Here is an 18,999-nt window from a genome sequence, read left to right as displayed (position 1 = left end):
TTATTAAATTTAAAAAATTTATTCTTCTTATACAAATAACTTATATTCATTTAAATCAATGAACAGAAATGTTATCTTTGTAATTAAGTAAACTGGGTTTGCTTTTTAATTTAGTATTTTGTTTCAAACATGTCAATTTTGGAGGTTCTTTCACAACTTCTCCAAATTTTATTTCATCTGAAAAGAACAACTAAAAATCAGTTAAACATGAAAAATTACATATAAAAATTGCTAACATATGTATTACCTTTAAATTCTTCAAAGTCATCTTTTTTGTTTTCAATTTTCATTAGTTTTTTCTCTTTTTTCTTCTGTTCTGCTAATTTTCTTTTCCTAACAAAAAATAATTTAACTAAAATTTCCATTCCATCTAATTAACAATAATTGTCATGGTAAAAGAAAAAAAAATCAGCAACAAGTTGCATAACTTTCAAGTTTTTAATTTAATAGCTTCTGTCAGCAACTGTTTATTTCAATTTTTTGATTTAATATATTAAGTATATATTATATTAACAGTTCTTTTGTCTCTTGTATCACTAACCATTGATTTGAAGATCTGGGCTGAATGATTAAAACATGCTAACTTACTACTCGTATAACTTTATCATCATTTCTTACTGGGCTTTGTTAATATATTAATAATAATAATAATAATCAATCAAAATTACTTATAACACTATTTGAAAATGGATATAATTCAGAAACATTGCTAGATGTACAAAATATTTCTATTTTCTTTTATGATGCTTATAAATGTGCTTATTTTCTATAGGAAAAATGATATTTTGCATCTACTATGTTCTCAATGCATAATGAAAATACAATGGTTTCAAAACAGTATAATAAAATTGTCAGAGTTAACCAGAGACATCTGTGGGAAAATTTTTGAAATTTTCCTACATATGTCTTTGGTTAACTAAATTATGAATTTTCACTCATTTCATACAAGCAAATTATTGGGTTGCAATTTGAAAAAATTGTAGGCCTATAAATTCCCACTGTTGTCCATCTGACCTTCTGTAATCTTGAGGATGGTGTTATATAAATGAAAGTCAAGACCATATATGGAAAGCATAAGAGCAGGAGGCCCCTATTAACTATATACGAATTTCTGATGCAAACCGGAAGTCATGTTATTTCAGTTCAAATATTTTCCCAAAAGGAGTTAGATAGATGACTGACATGACTATTAACAGAAAAGTATGAATGATGTACAGGGCAAAACACTACAGTACTAATTTGAGGTGGAGAGCATATATTTTAACCAGTTGTTTGCACGGTACTCCTATTGGAGTAACCAGTTTTTGTTAAACTGTTGTGCAGTACTCCAGTTAAAGTAAGTGTCGATTTTTTTTGTAATTAACTAGTTGGTGGTGATTTAAGCACTGATTGACTTTTACCTACAAAGACAGTCTGTTTCGATGACTAAGATATTTGTTACTACCCCGTATTTTTAAATTTACTAACAAAACTCCTCCTTTCCATGTTAAGTCTATGGGAGACCCTTCTTTTGTTCATTTGACAATAAAATCCTAGTTAGCATGACCGTTGGGCTCTAATTGGTATATTATATCTAAATGACTATCCTTTAACCAATAAGCATTGACTTGGGTTTGTGGGGTGGGAACTTTCTTGGAAAAAGTTAGTATAACTTGGAGCTACGTTGTCAGCTACAAACATAAACAAACAATTATAAATCATTATTCTTATCTATTTTTAGCTTGAATTTAATAAATTTTTATGTATATTTATCCTATTTAACAAATAAGCATGTTTTTTAAACCATTCAGCCATAAATCTTTCAAAAAACAAAGTACTTCCGGTTATCGTGGTACTCCTGTAATACATAAGAAATACATGTATAATCATTAATATAATAAAGTAATAATCGCTTATTATATGTTATTTACACTATTGTACTAGTACAATAGTGTAAATTAAATAACATATAAATAGAATCAAATACACATCATCAATAATAAAAGTGTATTGACCTAGATTTAGAAAGGCCACCACCCCCCCAGGCCGATCGGCATTATAATCTATTGGCAAGTGCCAAATTCAACAGAGGGCGCTCAAGATGGCTGCCAAAACAGGTAAGGAACCGACCATGTGTTTGTTCAATGCCTGAGCCGATTCAGTTTCCATCGGTGACGACTACTGCGATGACCAAATGGAGAACAAATCATTGAATTTATAAAGTAAATAATTAATAAAAAGTACATGGCCGGCGTTATTTACATTTAATAAATATATAAAAATATAAATACGACTATACAAAGATAAAACTTTGCTTCTGTCTTTCAGAAGCAAGTTTTATCTTTGTATAGTCGTATTTATATTTTTATATATTTATTAAATACATTGAATTTATGTCAAATTCTAGACTGTATCGGCGACAGGAAACGTTGTCTTGTAGAAGGTGAAGCCATTTTGGATGCTGGACACATCGTATTTTGTGGATTAAACTCTAACAACAACAGTGAAAGTTCATGTTGTTGCTTTAGTGTTGCAATCTCAGATATTGTCGTTTTAATACATCTCAATTACGGGGAGAATGCATGTGCAAAGTGGGGCTGTCTGGTTTTCGTAAACATGCGATAGCCGAGCATAATACTAAAATGAAAACAAAAAATGTAAATTAACTTATATTTTCAATTAAGAATATTTTTAAAAATCTGACTGGAAAGTTATCTCGACATATGTATATGAAGATAGAAAATTTACCTATTTTCTTTCCGATCTGCGTACAAAAACAATTTTTCGACAGGCATGTCCATTTACAAAAACAAAATTAGACATTTTTTTTCTTTTTATGTGGACGGCTTCAGATTTTCAAAAGAATAATTTTCAAACTTGAATAGGAATATTACCGCAACATCATGACTACATAAGAATTATTATTTAAAAATAAAATAAAAGACTATCGTGTAACAGGTGAGAAGTGTTTTAATTCTAGTGTGTAGTCTAATTCTATTGAAGTGCTTAAATATTTTAAGCAGTATACACCATGTTCTAATATAAAAACATAACTATTATGACAAATAAAACTATGTTCAGTGTTGTTGTTAGAGTTTAATCCACAAAATACGATGTGTCCAGCATCCAAAACGGTTTCACCTTCTACAAGACAATGTTTCCTGTCAGCTCCTTACCTGTTTCGGCAGCCATTTTGAGCACCCTCTGTCGGATTTGGCGCTTGCCAATAGGCCGTATTATTTCTCTACGCCGATTTATTTGACAGAAAATAGACATATCTAAGTAACGTATATAACAAATTAATGGAATATTTATAAAAAAACGATTTTTTTTAAATATTTTAAAATCTTAAATTTTATTAATTTTTTTAAACATACATAATATTTTGAAGTTAACAATCATAAAGTGTAATATGTACGTGATAGAAAACCGAAAACAGATCATATCTACAACAATTTTTAAGCGAGATATCGCAAATTGAAAAACCACTTTAAATGACTGTCAAAATAAAAATTTCTTTCTGAAAATAACAGTGTATTAATAATAAACCAAGATTATGATGGTTTTGTGAAAAATAAACGATGATGATGAATAGTCATTATTGAAAAGTTTTCATCCATATTTACAAATCTTAGTATTAAAAAATAGAATTGAGAGCTAGTTCAACATTGAAGTAAGTATTTTTAATAATTAAAAATAAAATAATTATTTTTCTCTATTACCGGTATATACCAGGTATGGCCAAACCTTATCAGAGTAGGAGCCATATATTGCCATCAAAAATATGCAAGAGCCACAACCTCTATGGGAATAGTATTATATATAGGGATTGCAATTGCTGGATCCTTCATCCAGCAATCCAGCTGGATCCAGTGCTGTGGATCCGCAATACTCAATTAACTTTCTAAATAATGGCACAAAAGTCTACGTTGTTGGCATTTCCGCTTTGCTACGTGTGCTATCGCTCGGCGGCGAGAGTGACATTGCTGTTCAATGCAGCACGTGCTACTCCCCCTCTCTACACCGCACTGTCCGCCCTTTTGCCTCTGCTGATGTAATTGCTAGTCAACTTTCCGCTCTCGCTAAATAAAGTGTCTTCACGCTAAATAAAATAAGTAACTCCTCTCCTAGTCCTGGTGCATAATTCTAATTTACAGTCAGTTGTGACGTCAATGAATCATGTGATGGAACGATTTATGATTATTTGATGACCCTGAAACCAACTAACGTAGAGGCAGAAAGGGCCTTCTCCGCAGAGGGATATATATATATATTGTCGTATTATTTTGCAGTCGTAGTCGTGGGGTCGAGTGTAGGGTGAGCAAGACAAAAGAAAATTGGAGACCATAAAAACACATCCGTTCACTTTCAGGTCCTCACTCGAACTCTCCTTTATTCTTTATTGGTGTTGTTAACCTCATTCCAAAAGGGACGAGATTAACAAAGTAAATTACAGAAAAATATACAAAAATATATGCAAAATTTAAAATATGTTAAATGCCCCTCTCCTGAAAAGGCGACATCATGGAGCCTCAGGGAGGTTGGGCTGGGTGTTATACAATTTATCGGCTTGAACTCTAAAGTTGGTTGGATTATAATACGGTATAATTTTATCTACATTTACAATATCAGCTAATTTATTTAATGATTGGACAGGTCTGTCTATTTCTACGTTACAAGGAGATACTATCTTTAATATGGTGAAAGGTCCATGATACTTTGGAGCAAGTTTTCCTTGGTCGGGATGGAAAAAGGTTTGTAGTAGTATTTGGTCTCCTACTTTGAAGTTTGGAGTTTGGTGTTGACTATTATATTTATCTCTGTTTCTTTCATGAACTATTTCAGTTCTTTCGGTGGCAATCTTACGTGCTTCACTGAGAGAGGGATAATTCAAGTTGTCAGGTGAATCGGGGATTTCTCCATACATTAAAAACATTGGAGGGAATCCTGTTATAGTATGAGGCGTTTGATTGTATTCTTTCACAACGTCACGTAACATTTGAGTCCAGGATCGTTTTGGATTCTCTGAATATTTTATTCTTAGTCTAGAGACAAGTGTGGCATTTAGTCTCTCAACTATCCCGTTGTGCTGAGGTCGCTGAGTACTTGTTAGATGTTGTTTGATTCCATTCTTTTCTAAATATCTTCTGAATCTAGAGGAGGTAAATGAAGGTGCTCTATCTGTTAGTAGATGTTTTGGGCTGCCTGTCTGTAATATTTTGCCTAGACAATCTATGTAGGCATTTATAGAAGTAGATTTGGATGGAAAACACCAAGCAAACCTAGAAAAGTGATTGATGGCAACATGAAGGTAGCCTTTAGTAGATCCGTATCTTTGCATTCCAGAGACAGTGTCCATAGATAACATGTCAAATGGAGCTTTTGATGAAGGTAAATCACCTAACAAGCCAAACCTTTTATGGTTGTATGTCTTTGCTTTCTGACAAGCATCACAATGTTTAACAAACTCTACAACATCGTTGATGACATTCGGCCAATAGTAACGTGGACTAATTAATTTCAGCATCTGTGTTATACCTGGGTGACCATAGTGTGCCTGTGCCCTGGATAGCACCTTGTATTGAAGCGATGGAGGTATGACTTTCTTTGTAAATCCCTTCTTTCTGATACAGATTACATCTTCACTATCTCGGAAGAATTTGGGTGAGGTGAGTAATGAGGTATCCTGGTTGGAAAGGACTTCCTCAGTGGTAACAAAATGGCTCACGGGGGCTCTGGATAAATAATCAGCTTCTACATTCTGGCTTCCCTTCTGATGTTTAATGTCATACTGATACATGCTTAGTTTCAAAGACCATCTAAATAACCTTCCAGATGGGTTTTTTATACCTTTCAGCCACTGTAAAGCCTGATGATCAGTGTGTATGGTGAAATAGATATCATGAAAATAAAAGTGAAACTTTTCAATAGATGCTACAATTGCAAGGCATTCTCTCTCACTAATGGTGTAGCTTTTTTCATATTCACGTAAGGACCTGGAGAAATAGGCAATAGGAAATAATCCTTTAACAGGGTGTTCCTGTTTCAAGATACTCCCTATACCATCTCCGCTAGCATCTGTATAAAGATGTGTAGGAAGCAAAGGGTTATACATGTTTAAGATGGGTCTGGAGATAAGTGCTAGAAACAGATCATTTTAATTTCTCAAAAGATTCTTGACATTTAGTCGTCTAAACCCAGTTTTGATTTTTCTTTAGAAGCTTATTTAGAGGAGCTCTTAAATTTGCATAATTTGGAATAAATCGATGGTAATGATTTATGGACCCTAAACAGCCCTGTAATTGTTTGATATTAGTTGGACATTTTAACTTTTGTATTGTTTCTATATTTGGTAATGAGGGGGAGTAACTTTCTGGTTTGATGTTGAACCCAAGGTAATTAATCTCAGATCTAACAAACTGACATTTTTTAAGATTTAAGTAGAGACCCTCCCTTGAACATAATTCAAATACTTGTGTTAAATGTTTTAGGTGTTCGTCCACGTTCTGACTAAAAATTAACAAGTCATCAAAATAATTGATGAGAAAAGGAAATCTATATTTATTTAGGATATTTTTTAGAACTAGCTGAAAAATCTGGGGTGAAGTCTTTAGGCCAAATGGTAAACGATTCCACTAGAAATGACCAGAATTCGTTACAAAGGCAGTTAGTTCTTTGTCTTCAGAATGGAGAGGAACCTGCCAATAGGCTGATAGAATATCTACCGTAGAAAATATTTTCGCACTTATAAGTCTATCCAATAGCTCATCTATTCTGGGAATAGGTTCATTGTTAACTTTAATCATCTCGTTTAACTTCCTATAATCCATACATAATCTAGTTTTTCCCTCATCTCTTTTCTTGGCTAATGTGACTGGGGCAGCGTAAGGGGACGACGATGGTTCAATCAATCCCAACTTTAGCAATAGTTCCACCTGTCTATCAATCTCTTCCCTATCACGGTAAGATGCTCTGTAAGGTTTTAGAGTTATGGGCCTTTCGTCCTTAAGTAATATTCTAGGGGAAGCTATTTTTAGGGCTGGCACTGAAAACTTCTCAGCAGAAAAAACTTCCCGAAATCCTAAAATAATGCTCTTTAGCTTCTGCTTCTGTTCATCCTTCAGATTAGGGTTAACAACATCCCTAATGTTAAAAATATTTAGCAGAGATTCCTTTAAGGAAGTAGAACTATTCCTACCCCTACAAGTTCCTGCTGCATTCTGAGCCAAAGGAGGTGGGAAGACAAGGTTAGGAGCCTGAGGGGTCTCCTTCTGATCTATCTTATATAATCTATTACTATTTTTACTTATTCTATTACAAAAATGATTAATGTCTCTACTATAGTAACTATTTGTGGAACTAGAGTGATTTGAATGTACTTCAAAAGTATTAGGATCTAATGCTAGGATAGTCTGATTTTGGGAGATCTGATTAAGACAAGAATCTATGACAAGACTAAATTTTCTAATGTCTGGATAAGATAAAATTAAATAAGGGAAATACCTGGATACTACATGTAAAGTAATGTTTTTTGTCAGGTTTCCAATCTTAAGAGGGATTGATACATTAGCCATGCTTGTGGTAGATCCTGCAGCTGTAGTGATAATCTTCACATCTGATTGGTATTGAAAGTATTTGGATAAAGTATCTAATAGTTTTTGGGATATAAGGCTGATGGAACTTCCTGTATCGATGAGCGCAGGCATCGTCTTGTTCTCCATTGAAACAGTTATTAGTAGTCAAGATGGTGAAGTTGGTTCTGCCTCATTTGCTTCAGATACCTTGTGGACGTCTCTGTGAGTAGGAGCTGAATATCTTTGGGGACAGTCTCTTCTCCAGTGCTGTGCTGGTAATCCCTGCTGATAGCAAAAACGGCAAGGGGATGGCGGTCTGCTCATGTGATGTACCAAATTTCTGTACTGGGGTTGACCCCGTGGTGGAATCCAAGATGGCGTCGTTTTCTTTGTGTGCGGCCATGACAGTATCTGGTCCAATACAGCCTCTTCAACCTTAAAATTCCCGGTACACAAGACGACAGTTACCAAATAAACTAACATTTTCGATCCTCCACCAAGGTCTTCGTCAGGTTCGTTTTGATCATGGATCTTTTCGCATTCCATGATCAAAACGAACCTGACGAAGACCTTGGTGGAGGATCGAAAACGTTAGTTTATTTGGTAACTGTCGTCTTGTGTACCGGGAATTTTAAGGTTGAAGAGGCTGTATTGGACTTTATATGTACCGGTAATCACGGGTGAAGATTGTCTTTCTACAGTATCTGGTTTTTGGCAAAGTGTTGGGATCCTGTGTAATTTTCTCGATTCGGTTTAGTTGCTGGATGATTTTCTTTCTGGGTCTTCGGCGGATGATCTGCTTCTTCTTGAATTTTTATTAACTTAGTAGCCTTCTGAAGCCATTCGACAGCGGTGGTTGGCGGTGCGGCTATCATATATTTTCTAATTTCTGCATTTATGCCAGCATTAAGACCTGTAATGGTCTGTTGCATGTTTAACTTAGCTTTTTCCGCCAAGGAGGTTTTGTCCCTATAGTAAGTTAAGACGTCTTCATCTCGCTGGTGTTGTCGATTTACAAAATCGGTGAAGTAATCTTCTTCTTCCTGTGGAAAGTACTCGAGTAATTTTTGTTTAATTTTGTTCCAATCCGTTTCCTCTACTAAATTTTCACAAAAATAGTCGAAAGCTTCATGCTGTAAATAGTCTGGTATGTAAAAGTGGAGCTCTTGTTCGTCAATCCTTTGTCTCGCCGCTTGCTTCTCAAACAGTCTCATCCACGAAGTTAGACTTAGCTTTCCACGTGGGTTAAACGGAATAAGATTTAGTTTAGGAGGAGAGGTAGAACTACCTGTTTCTGGGATGGATTTGTCTCTAGATTTACTCATTGCTGGATAAGGTAATCCTGTCGACTCTTATAAATTGTCGTATTATTTTGCAGTCATAGTCGTGGGGTCGAGTGTAGGGTGAGCAAGACAAAAGAAAATTGGAGACCATAAAAACACGTCCGTTCACTTTCAGGTCCTCACTCGAACTCTCCTTTATTCTTTATTGGTGTTGTTAACCTCATTCCAAAAGGGACGAGATTAACAAAGTAAATTACAGAAAAATATACAAAAATATATACAAAATTTAAAATATGTTATATATATATATATATATATATACAATTACACATACAGTTCATTAAGAAGTAGGTTGGGAGACAACACCATCAATACCATTTGTTTCTCGAGATCCTACTTCCAGAAAAGTCAAAAAAATAACAGAAGTGATTGATTTAATTTTATTTAATCCTTTAAAATACTTTATTCAAGACAAGACTAATATTTTATAACTTCTACTCTAATTCTATTAAGTTAGAGTTTTTAACTTTTATTCTATAAGTGGTTAGTGGGCTAGGCTAGGCAATTTTATTGTGAAAATTAGTGAGAAACTGAGACTACCTAGTTAGTTAAATAGTTAATTAAATTAATGAGTATCAGTATCTTAGATATATGATGATATGAATGTATGCGATTCATGATTGTGATAATATTAACTAACTATTAGACTACTACTAATTACTTACTCACTACTTTACTAACACGAATAATTAAATTAGTTATAAATAACAACAAACTGATATGTAGAGCCTATATAAGAAAACTGGTAAGACTGATAGCCACTTAGTCACTAATTATCCATCGTTACATTATTATAATATATTAATATAAATTAATTGGTAGAATTACCTTTGTTATTATTTAACTTAAACATTAAATGTTTACTTAGAGATAATTAACTTTACATTATAATTATAATCTATCTCAAGTGTTAAACCAAACCAAAGTTAAGTTTACTACCTAAATGTGTAAGAAGTTTTACTGATTTATAGTGACCAGTCTAAATAATAAAAGTTTCTTAAGTATTTTAAAAAAATGTCTTATTTTCTTTAAAAAAACCATAAATTGCTGGATAGATAGATAGATAACACTTTATTGCACCAAAAATACATCTGCACTGGATCCGCACTGGATCCAGCTGGAATGATGTTGGTCCAGCAAAAATCCAGCTGGATTGAAAACACTGCTGGATTGCAATCCCTAATTATATATATAGTTAATAGTGGTATGTTAGTTATACTACCTAATATTACTTTGTACAATGATTGTGTACACAATCATTGTACAAAGTAATATTACATAGCATAGTAATTTATTTAGAAATATAGGGCTTAAGATTTTTTAAAAATGTTGTTATTTAACTATTTTTTTAAACCATAATAATGAATGAAAGTGGTTTTACAGTTGAAACATTTGAATTGAAAGTGTATCAGAAAATATTTCTTATTTTGCTTGTATTGAAGGAAATCAAGTGAGGAGGAAAATGTAAATTTCCAAAATTTATCTGGGTAAAATAAGTTGTCGATTGTTTGGTGATTTTGGCATCTGTGGATGTACTAATTCTGCGAAAATTACTATTTTGACTGTATAATATATTGATATCGAAGATACAGAATTGAAGCATAGTATAGATTACATTTAAAGTTTTGTTTATAGACAAAAACTATAAACAAAAACTTTAAAAACAACAACAATAATTATACTTACAACTGCTTATTTTTTAACTTTTTGTCATTCTTTACTGTTTCATTTTTTTCTAAAACATCAACACCATATTTTCGGTCAATTTCTGCCTCCACAAGTGACTGACTGGCTAGTCTATTAATCCTCCAAATGAAATGCTCTTCTGTTTCATTTTCCCTCTGTTTCATTTTATCTGGTATATATTTCACTGGATTTGTCATTCCTTCTTGTTCTTTTTCTTTATCACTTTTAACTATTAAAGAAATGTTTCAATTAGTAAATTAGCCTTTTCTTTACTAAAACTTTAGCTTATAATATAATGCTATTGCAATTTTTAATATAATTACTTCAGAACTTGATTTATTGAAGTACATACTAATTTCTACATGGCTCATTCTCACAGAAGTGGATAATTTGATGTCCTTACTTCATAACTCAGAAAAGACTCAACTTTAAAGCAGAAAACATTGCATTGTGGTCATCATTCCCATCACAAGCATGATATATGCTAAAAGTGATTTTCATCAATTGTTTAAAGGCTGAAAATGTATGTATTTGCATGTCATTCCCTCACACATCCCTAATACATCATACATAAATACTTCATTTAATACATCATACATAAATATATACTAGGGTGGAGCTTATTTTCACAATTTGTAAATGTGAACATCCTACCCTCTATTTCTTTATCAATATATATAGAAAACATTTGTGCCAAAAATCTACTCCATTGGTAAATATTTAAATATTTACTAGTAGCTCAATGTCACTGAAGTTTTATAGGTTCCAAATAGTAAGGATGAGCATATGGCAACCACAATGTATCCATTTTAGTACAACAGTTTGTAAAACTGTAGTTGGTCATCTCAATAAATAAACCATTAAATTAATCACACATTAGTTACACGATATTGCTATAGAATTAATTTCTGTCCAATCTCCTCTTCTTGAGCTATTAATTAATGAATTAATTCAATATAACCATACTGGTCCAGTGCTGACAGGGGATTACTTTAGTGACCATGGCCCCACTACTTCTGCCTTAATCCGAGTATTTATTAAATTTACCAAGAGATGGTGCCTATCTGTACACAAATTGCTTTGATTCTAATTATTAAGTAAATTTAAAATATAGCCTGAAAAATTCAGTAGCTTGTTTGGCAATGTTGAAGTATCGGGTTGTAATTTATATATGGGGTAAGAACAATGCTACTACGACTTCTGCATTGTAAAGTTTATAAAATCACTAATTATTTGTTCATTTAAAGTGCAAATAAAATTTGACTTAAATAAAAAGTGCATGTTTTGGACCAATACAAATACAGATTTCAGTAAAAAAAACTTGCTAATCCAGATTTTCACTAATTTGGACTAGGCTTTTCCTCAATTAGTTTGAATTAATGAGGTTCTACTGTATTTTTTTTTTTTTTTCCTGCAATCTTTAAAGAATATCCAAACTACATTCTTTGGAAGTAGGCACAGAATTTATTATACAGGAATACTGCTGATTTGCTATTTGATGAAAACTACAGAATAATTTACAGTAAAATTAACAACTATTTATTATCCTACATACAGGTAAAAACCACAAAAAAAGTAGATTACCTGAAATGATATTTAATAGTAACTGGAGTAAACAAATTTTTAAAACAAAGGGGTAAAACTAGTAAAATTAAAAAATAACTAAGTAAAATATATGATTATTAAATAATAAAATAACTATAAAATACTATTAAAATAAGATAAAGGGTATACATGTAAAGCATAGAAGTTAAAACTTGCTAAAAAATTGGCAAATAGAAAAGTTAAAATCAACAAGAATAATAGAATGAATTTAAACACTGGCATTGCAGGGGTCATTATGGCTTTTTTTATAACAATTACCAACCCATTTGCAAACATTTTTTATTCACCAAAATAAAGTTTTGTCAGGTTTAAAATAAAAAAAGTTATTTGTCAGGTCATTTTTTGCTTAATGTGATTTTTTTATACCAACCTGAAATAAAGGATGACCAATAATATAAAAAATGAAAAGTTTTTATGACCGAGTTTCTCAAGCAACTTTATTTTTGTTTATTAACAGTAAAATTGTATCGCTCTAACCTCATAAGACATACTCTTTGACTATTTGATATCCACCGAACCTCATGTTCTGTGATACTCTCTTTCACCAAGTGACATTTTGTTTTATCCAGACTGCTCTCTGGCTATTTGCCACTCCAATTGTCAGATAAACATAATTTTCATAAATTGTGACAGGCAACATGATTCCTGCATTGTCATCAGTGAAATCTGGCAACCATTATTGCAATAATAAGAAGAATCCATTTTAAGATGTTCTTCCTCCCCCCATATTTTATTAATTCACTGTACCATCACTGTACCAGTGTTTAAATTATTTTGCAACCCCATTCATATATCATATGAAGAGGATTTTTTTTACATGAGAATGAATTAATCATTTTTGCATTACTTCTTATGGGAAAGGTTGGTTTGGTATACGTCCTATTCAGTATAAGTTCAAACATCAGGAACAGATTAAGGTCGTATACCGAGGTTCCGCTGTATGTTAATTATTACCTAAGGAGTATGTGATATACACCAATTGATACAGTAACTCTCCAAATTTTGTCTCACAGTTTTCATTCAAGCATTCTGTTGTTTATTGCCTCTAGGAAACACTATAAACAAAAACAATAACTCTGCAGCAGAGAAGGCATTTTGTGTTCTTCAGTTTGTAAACTCTGAATCATTTTATGTTCTCCTGGAATTATCCACATTACCAAAGAAGAGTCGTGCATGGTGGATCAACTGAAAAAAGATTTACAGCATTTGGTTTCCTAAAATAATTTATTGGTAAAAGTTGTTTAGGTCATTTACTTATTATAGGTATATCACTTCGAAATTGTCTGCAAAACTTGCATTGCACAATGATGAGTGATTTTGACTTTGTGAACTGCAGAACAAAATGCCTTCTCTGTTGTAGATTTGCCATTTTCATTTACAGCGCTTCATAGTGGTAGTAGACAACAAGACATTTGAATGAAAAACATGAAACTTGGACAGTTATTCTATTGATTGACATACATTGCCTACTTCTTGGATAATAATTGACATAATTGTAATATTTTAAAATGATAGCATTCATTTTGGAAGAAAAATGCAACAACTGTTACATTTTTCTTCTTTTTACTTTTTTTATTCACTGTTATAAATATTTTCAAATAAATTTATTTAACAGCAAAAGCTTAACAAATGCCAGTTATAGCTAGAATAGTATTAGTGATAAATTTTTCTAGGAAATGTGCTGCATATCTAACCTGTTATGTAGTCTCCCGTTTTCTTTTTCTTTCTCTTCTTTTTTATCTTGTTTTCTTTCACAAGATTCTTCAGTCTAATCAACTCACGTAATTTACGTGGAATTTCTTGATCTTCTTTTGGAGGAAGATTCACAGCATTTGGTTTCCTGAAATAATTTATTGGTAAAAGTTAAATTTAAGTCATTTATTTATTATATACACATCATTTGTGTGAGATCCGCAGTTTAGAGAGATTAATTATTTTAACGAAATTATCGATAAAGAATGTTTTAAGTTTGAATAAAAAAATATACAGTCAAACCTGTTTTTATGCGGTCTTTTTTTGTGCGATTTTTTATTTGTGCGGTATAGTTGGCGACTAGTCTCGTGCGATTCGTCATGTCTCACGTTGACTTATTATAGCTAAATAAACTTATTATAGCATAAATGAACTTATTAATACTTTATTTAATTAAAACTTAGTAATATTATTGCATGAATATGCGAAAAATGAAATAATTTATTTTTTAAGTCAAAAAAACACCACCTGGACAAAAATATGTAAAACAGACGATAGACGAGATGATGCAGTCAAGTGCTGACATCTGTTGTCAATAAATTCTATTTCGTACGGTTTTGAGTTATTTTCTATGTGAGACTTTTTTATGCGGTCCCTATTGACCGCATAAAAAAAAATATTTTTTTAATTGTGTTGCAAAAACTATTTTTTATAGCCACTCGTAAAGTTTCGTGCGATTTTTTTAATGTGTTTTTTTTTATGCGGTCCCTATCCACCGCATAAAAACAGGTTTGACTGTATATATTTATTTTCTTGATAAAATTTTAAACAAAAAGGTTGTAACATTCATCATTTTCACAGAGAAGGGAAGTTCAACTTTCCTTCTCTGTGGGATGTTGATTAATGACAATAATAAAAAGATTGTTAATAATTAAAAAATAGTTCTTAAAATAAAGTGTTCATTCGAATTTATTAAATTTTTATATTTTTTAATTGTTCACATAAAGTCTTTTATAAATAATAGCACATATTAATTAACTTATTAATAATTATATATTTTGGACCTAAGGTTTTTAGGGTTTCATTAAAAAAATTAAGTTTTGCTAAAATATTTCTATAAAATTATGTCTAACTATTACGTAAGATAGGGAAGGGGAGGAGATCAAAGAAAATATTATGGTTTCTTACACAGGGTGGGTGGGTGTCTAGAATGGTCAAAATCGCCCTTACGTAATTTGTGGACAGCCCTCAATGTATGAATTTGCTTTGTGGTTGAAAAACTGCACTCAACAGATGCACTGGTAGATGGTACCATAAAAATTAATATTAAATCATATAATTCTTTTAGTATATCTTTGTTCGGATTGTCATTAATTATAATACTTTTTATGTCTAAGAGTTACTTGCCAATATAGTATGGACACGAATATAAATATTGCAATTCACTACGTAATTTAGATAAATCAAAAAATTCTCCATAAAATTTACTTAACTTAAAAAATTAAAACTCACTTGGAAAAATTGCTTTTCATAATATTTAAAATTATTAACATCTAAAAGTGATGAAAATTCTAAAAATTTTACGTCTGAAAATCTGTCAATATAATTATAATTAAAAGAAAATTATAATTAAATATAACTTTGCAAAGAAATGTACTTAAAAATAACATTGAATATTCTTTACTTTTAAAATCTTAAAACAATTCACTTGTTAGTCAAATAGCTCCCTACCAGTGGCTAAGGGATAGAATAGTTCGAAGCGTTATGGTGTGTAGCATCCACCGGCTAAACCGCCAGAGGTTAGTGCTTTGTAAAGGACATGCGCCAATGCCTGTAAATTGGCTGCTTTACACCATTCAAATATTTTCACCATGGAAGCTGTCCCGTATTTGACAATACAGCACTTCCATTGGGAATATGAATACACGAATTTATATTTGAATATACAATAGCAATCTTATCGTTGTTTTTCACATATACTTTATTACAGATTTCATATAGAAATGTGTAATAAAATATTAATTTTAAGTAATTCAAAGTACATTCAAATATGAAAAATCACGCAATATGTATTTATATTTTAGAAAATACCAGGGAAGCAGCACTTCCACAGCTTCCAATGACAACACGCCACTGCTTTATACACATGCAGTGTATAAGGACAACTATGCACCTTGTATATGTCACAGGGATATGATAAAAGTAGGGATTTGGTCAAATCCCTAAGGGAGATGATCAATTTACTGAAGATGTTACAATGACAATTCTATAGAGTCGTTTCCCTAAAAAAATACATGATTTGATCAAATCCCTGTACTATTTTGGTGAAAATATAAAATAAACGAGTCAAAAAATGGAAGATTTTTCATTGAAGTAATTTAAGGACGTGTTAGGGAATCCCACAGTTTTGGTTGATGTACCTAAGGTAGATAGAGGTCCATTAGATAAAAATAATATTACGGGGATAGTATTAGATAAAAAGAATGGTTTATACCAAATTGGTACTTCAGCTGGCATTATAAAAGAGTGGCTTCCTAGAAACACTCTCCAAATAGTTACGTTCTTGTACAACCACATTTACTGAAACTGTCGCACCAATAAAGCTAAGTTTGCGAGAAATTGCTGGAAAATTATCTTTATTCGGAGGTCAAGGGTTTAAGAAATGTCCCTGTGAAAAATCCAAGGTACAATGCAAAACAAATAGATGTGCCTGTAAAAAGAATAATGTCCTCTGTAACTCCAGGTGCCACAAATCTACGTGTTTCAATAAAAATAAATAAACTTGGCATTATCATTATCTTTTGATAAAAGTACTTTTTACTTTGTTGATTCGGTTTTTGTCATTTCACGAAACCAGTTTAGAGATTTGATCAAATCACTTCATTTAATTGACATTTAATGTCAATATCGAGCCTTTATTTTAACATCTTCAATAAACTGATCATCTCCCTTAGGAATTTGACAAAATCCCCACTTTTATCATATCCCTGCGACATATACACAAATTGCTTGATTGAAACTTTTATCGAATAAGAAGTAGGAATTAGTTTTGGATAAATGTTGTACATTCATATCTACCTAAATAAAAAAGTAACTACAATAAAAATGTTCCCGCTACAACAGCAAATCAACTTGTATTAATAAAACCGATATTGTACTTTCACGCAAGTATATAAATGGAAGCTTATTTCATAAAAGTGTTTCTTTACCTTTCAATTTTTCTCCTGGAATCTGGATCGACAAATTTTATCTTCTTGTGTTTCTTGCTCTTCGGTATCCTCCGAGGCATGTCAGCAGTTAATAACCAGTTTTGAGGTTTTTCACATAAAACAAATGAATTTCGACTAGGAAAACTCAAATATACGACTTCTATGAAGATTATATATCTTAATATTCAGTAATGGAATTAATGGAAAAAAAAAAAACAGATCAAATTCACCGGACTAAACTAAACTGCCGAAACCACGTGTTTCGCGTCTTGCAAAACAAAATATTTATAGATGGCGCCGTCAATCGATTCGATTTAATCTTAGCCACGATCCTAATAGCGTTCAAACCAAAGACATTTCTCGGAAATTGTGCAAATAAATCAATAAATTGAATTAATTAATAAATCTGAAATAAAAATAAAGCAAACAACATATTTTTTACCAGAAATTTCAACGAATGGAGAAAAGCAGTAAATGATTTTGTTAATCACAACGTGGCAACAATTACAGCATAGACCATTTCAAATGAAACGGACTATGCTTTCTTTAGAAGTGCATAAAAAATTTTCAACTTTAATTTGATATAAGCTGGCCGCCCGCCACAGCTTTTTCCCGCTCTCTCTGGCTTGTTCACTTCTCTGCGGATGACTTGTACTGCTCTATCCTAAATCTTGTAGTCGAGGGGTGCATATACTTTTCGTTTTGTATGGATCGATCTGTAAAATCGGATCAGTCCTTGTCACGTGATACAGATAGCTTCTGTCATGGCAGAAAGTACAGTAGACCCCTATATCACGGTAGATACGTTGTTATATGAATCCGTGTTGTACGAGTCCCTTAATACATGAGCCGAACACAGCCCGGCACGTGTGCAGTTTAGGGGCTACGGCTGTTTGAACGGTTTTCTTCCATAAAATTAATCGATTCTAGACTAATTTGACTCAACATTTCCAAATCACGTATAATTTTTTAGGAGTAATCCATATAATTATGCTATATAACAAAAAATTGTAGGATTACTTACCGAATGTGCACAGTTCGACGACGCCATTGCTTAAACTTGTTTTCGTCGCGGAGCGGCTCATCGAACGGCGGGCGCGTGTTTCCCGATCAGCGAACTTTTCGCAGAAAAAAAACTTAACTTTGGAGACATCATTAATAAAAATATAAATTTTTATGGCCGATTTTGAGGGGGGGCGCTCTGATCGTCAAGGCTGTTGGTGACTTTTTTATGCTGCTTCACCCAAGAATTCTTTTTTGACAAATATCGTAAAATATACTTGCCTGGCATTATAATGACTTGCTACAAACTAATATTGCTACTATTGCTGATTTCTGGCATTGAACCTAACCCTGGACCTCTGCAGAAAACTCCTACTAAAAGAGGAAGACCACCTACTAACCGTTCGAATCTACCACTTAGCAGTGCAAAATCATCTGGATCCGAGGTAAATCTTATAACTGAATACACAGAAACAAGAAGAGCAGTTTCCCCAAATACTTCAGGTGAGAATTCTAAATCTACTAAATTAATTGAGACAACTAATCCAAAGTCTCCAGACATCTCAACTACAGAGCTATGGTTAAAGATTGTCGAACTCATTACGGCTAGTAACCAAAAGATTGATAACCAATTTACGTCTATTCGAGAAGAAATTAATAATATTCACAGTGAAATATTGGAATTTAAAAAACAACTTCAACTGGTGAATAAAAAATATGATAAAATTGAACAAGATTTGACTAAACTGCATACTTATACAGAACAAACGCAATTTAGAATGGATGCCATGACTAACTCTATTAATAATAATAAGCTAATAATTTATGATTTTACAAACATTATGAAAGACAAAAACCATAAAGAAATTCTAGCCTTTCTTACATTCGTCTCAAAAATGCCATTTAACG

At 32.2% G+C, this 18,999-nt stretch overlaps 1 protein-coding gene across 1 annotated transcript; it reads right to left on the bottom strand.

Annotated features, from left to right (window-relative positions):
* LOC136982505 (coiled-coil domain-containing protein 137) lies at positions 1–17,338 on the bottom strand. The gene is made up of 5 exons (XM_067279001.1): positions 17,089–17,338; positions 13,882–14,027; positions 10,583–10,811; positions 248–333; positions 1–177 (listed from the first exon to the last, which is right to left on the bottom strand). Exons 1-5 carry the CDS (start codon positions 17,166–17,168, stop codon positions 56–58), a joined length of 663 nt encoding a protein of 220 aa, XP_067135102.1. The 5' UTR covers positions 17,169–17,338; the 3' UTR covers positions 1–55.
* Between the last annotated feature and the right edge of the window lie 1,661 nt (positions 17,339–18,999).

Source organism: Centruroides vittatus, unplaced genomic scaffold (genome assembly GCF_030686945.1).
Source record: "Centruroides vittatus isolate TY-2023 unplaced genomic scaffold, ASM3068694v2 contig_846, whole genome shotgun sequence".
Classification (NCBI taxonomy): Eukaryota; Metazoa; Arthropoda; class Arachnida; order Scorpiones; family Buthidae; genus Centruroides; species Centruroides vittatus.
The sequence above is the reverse complement of the archived record's forward strand: the minus strand, read 5'-3'. Positions and strand labels throughout refer to the sequence as shown.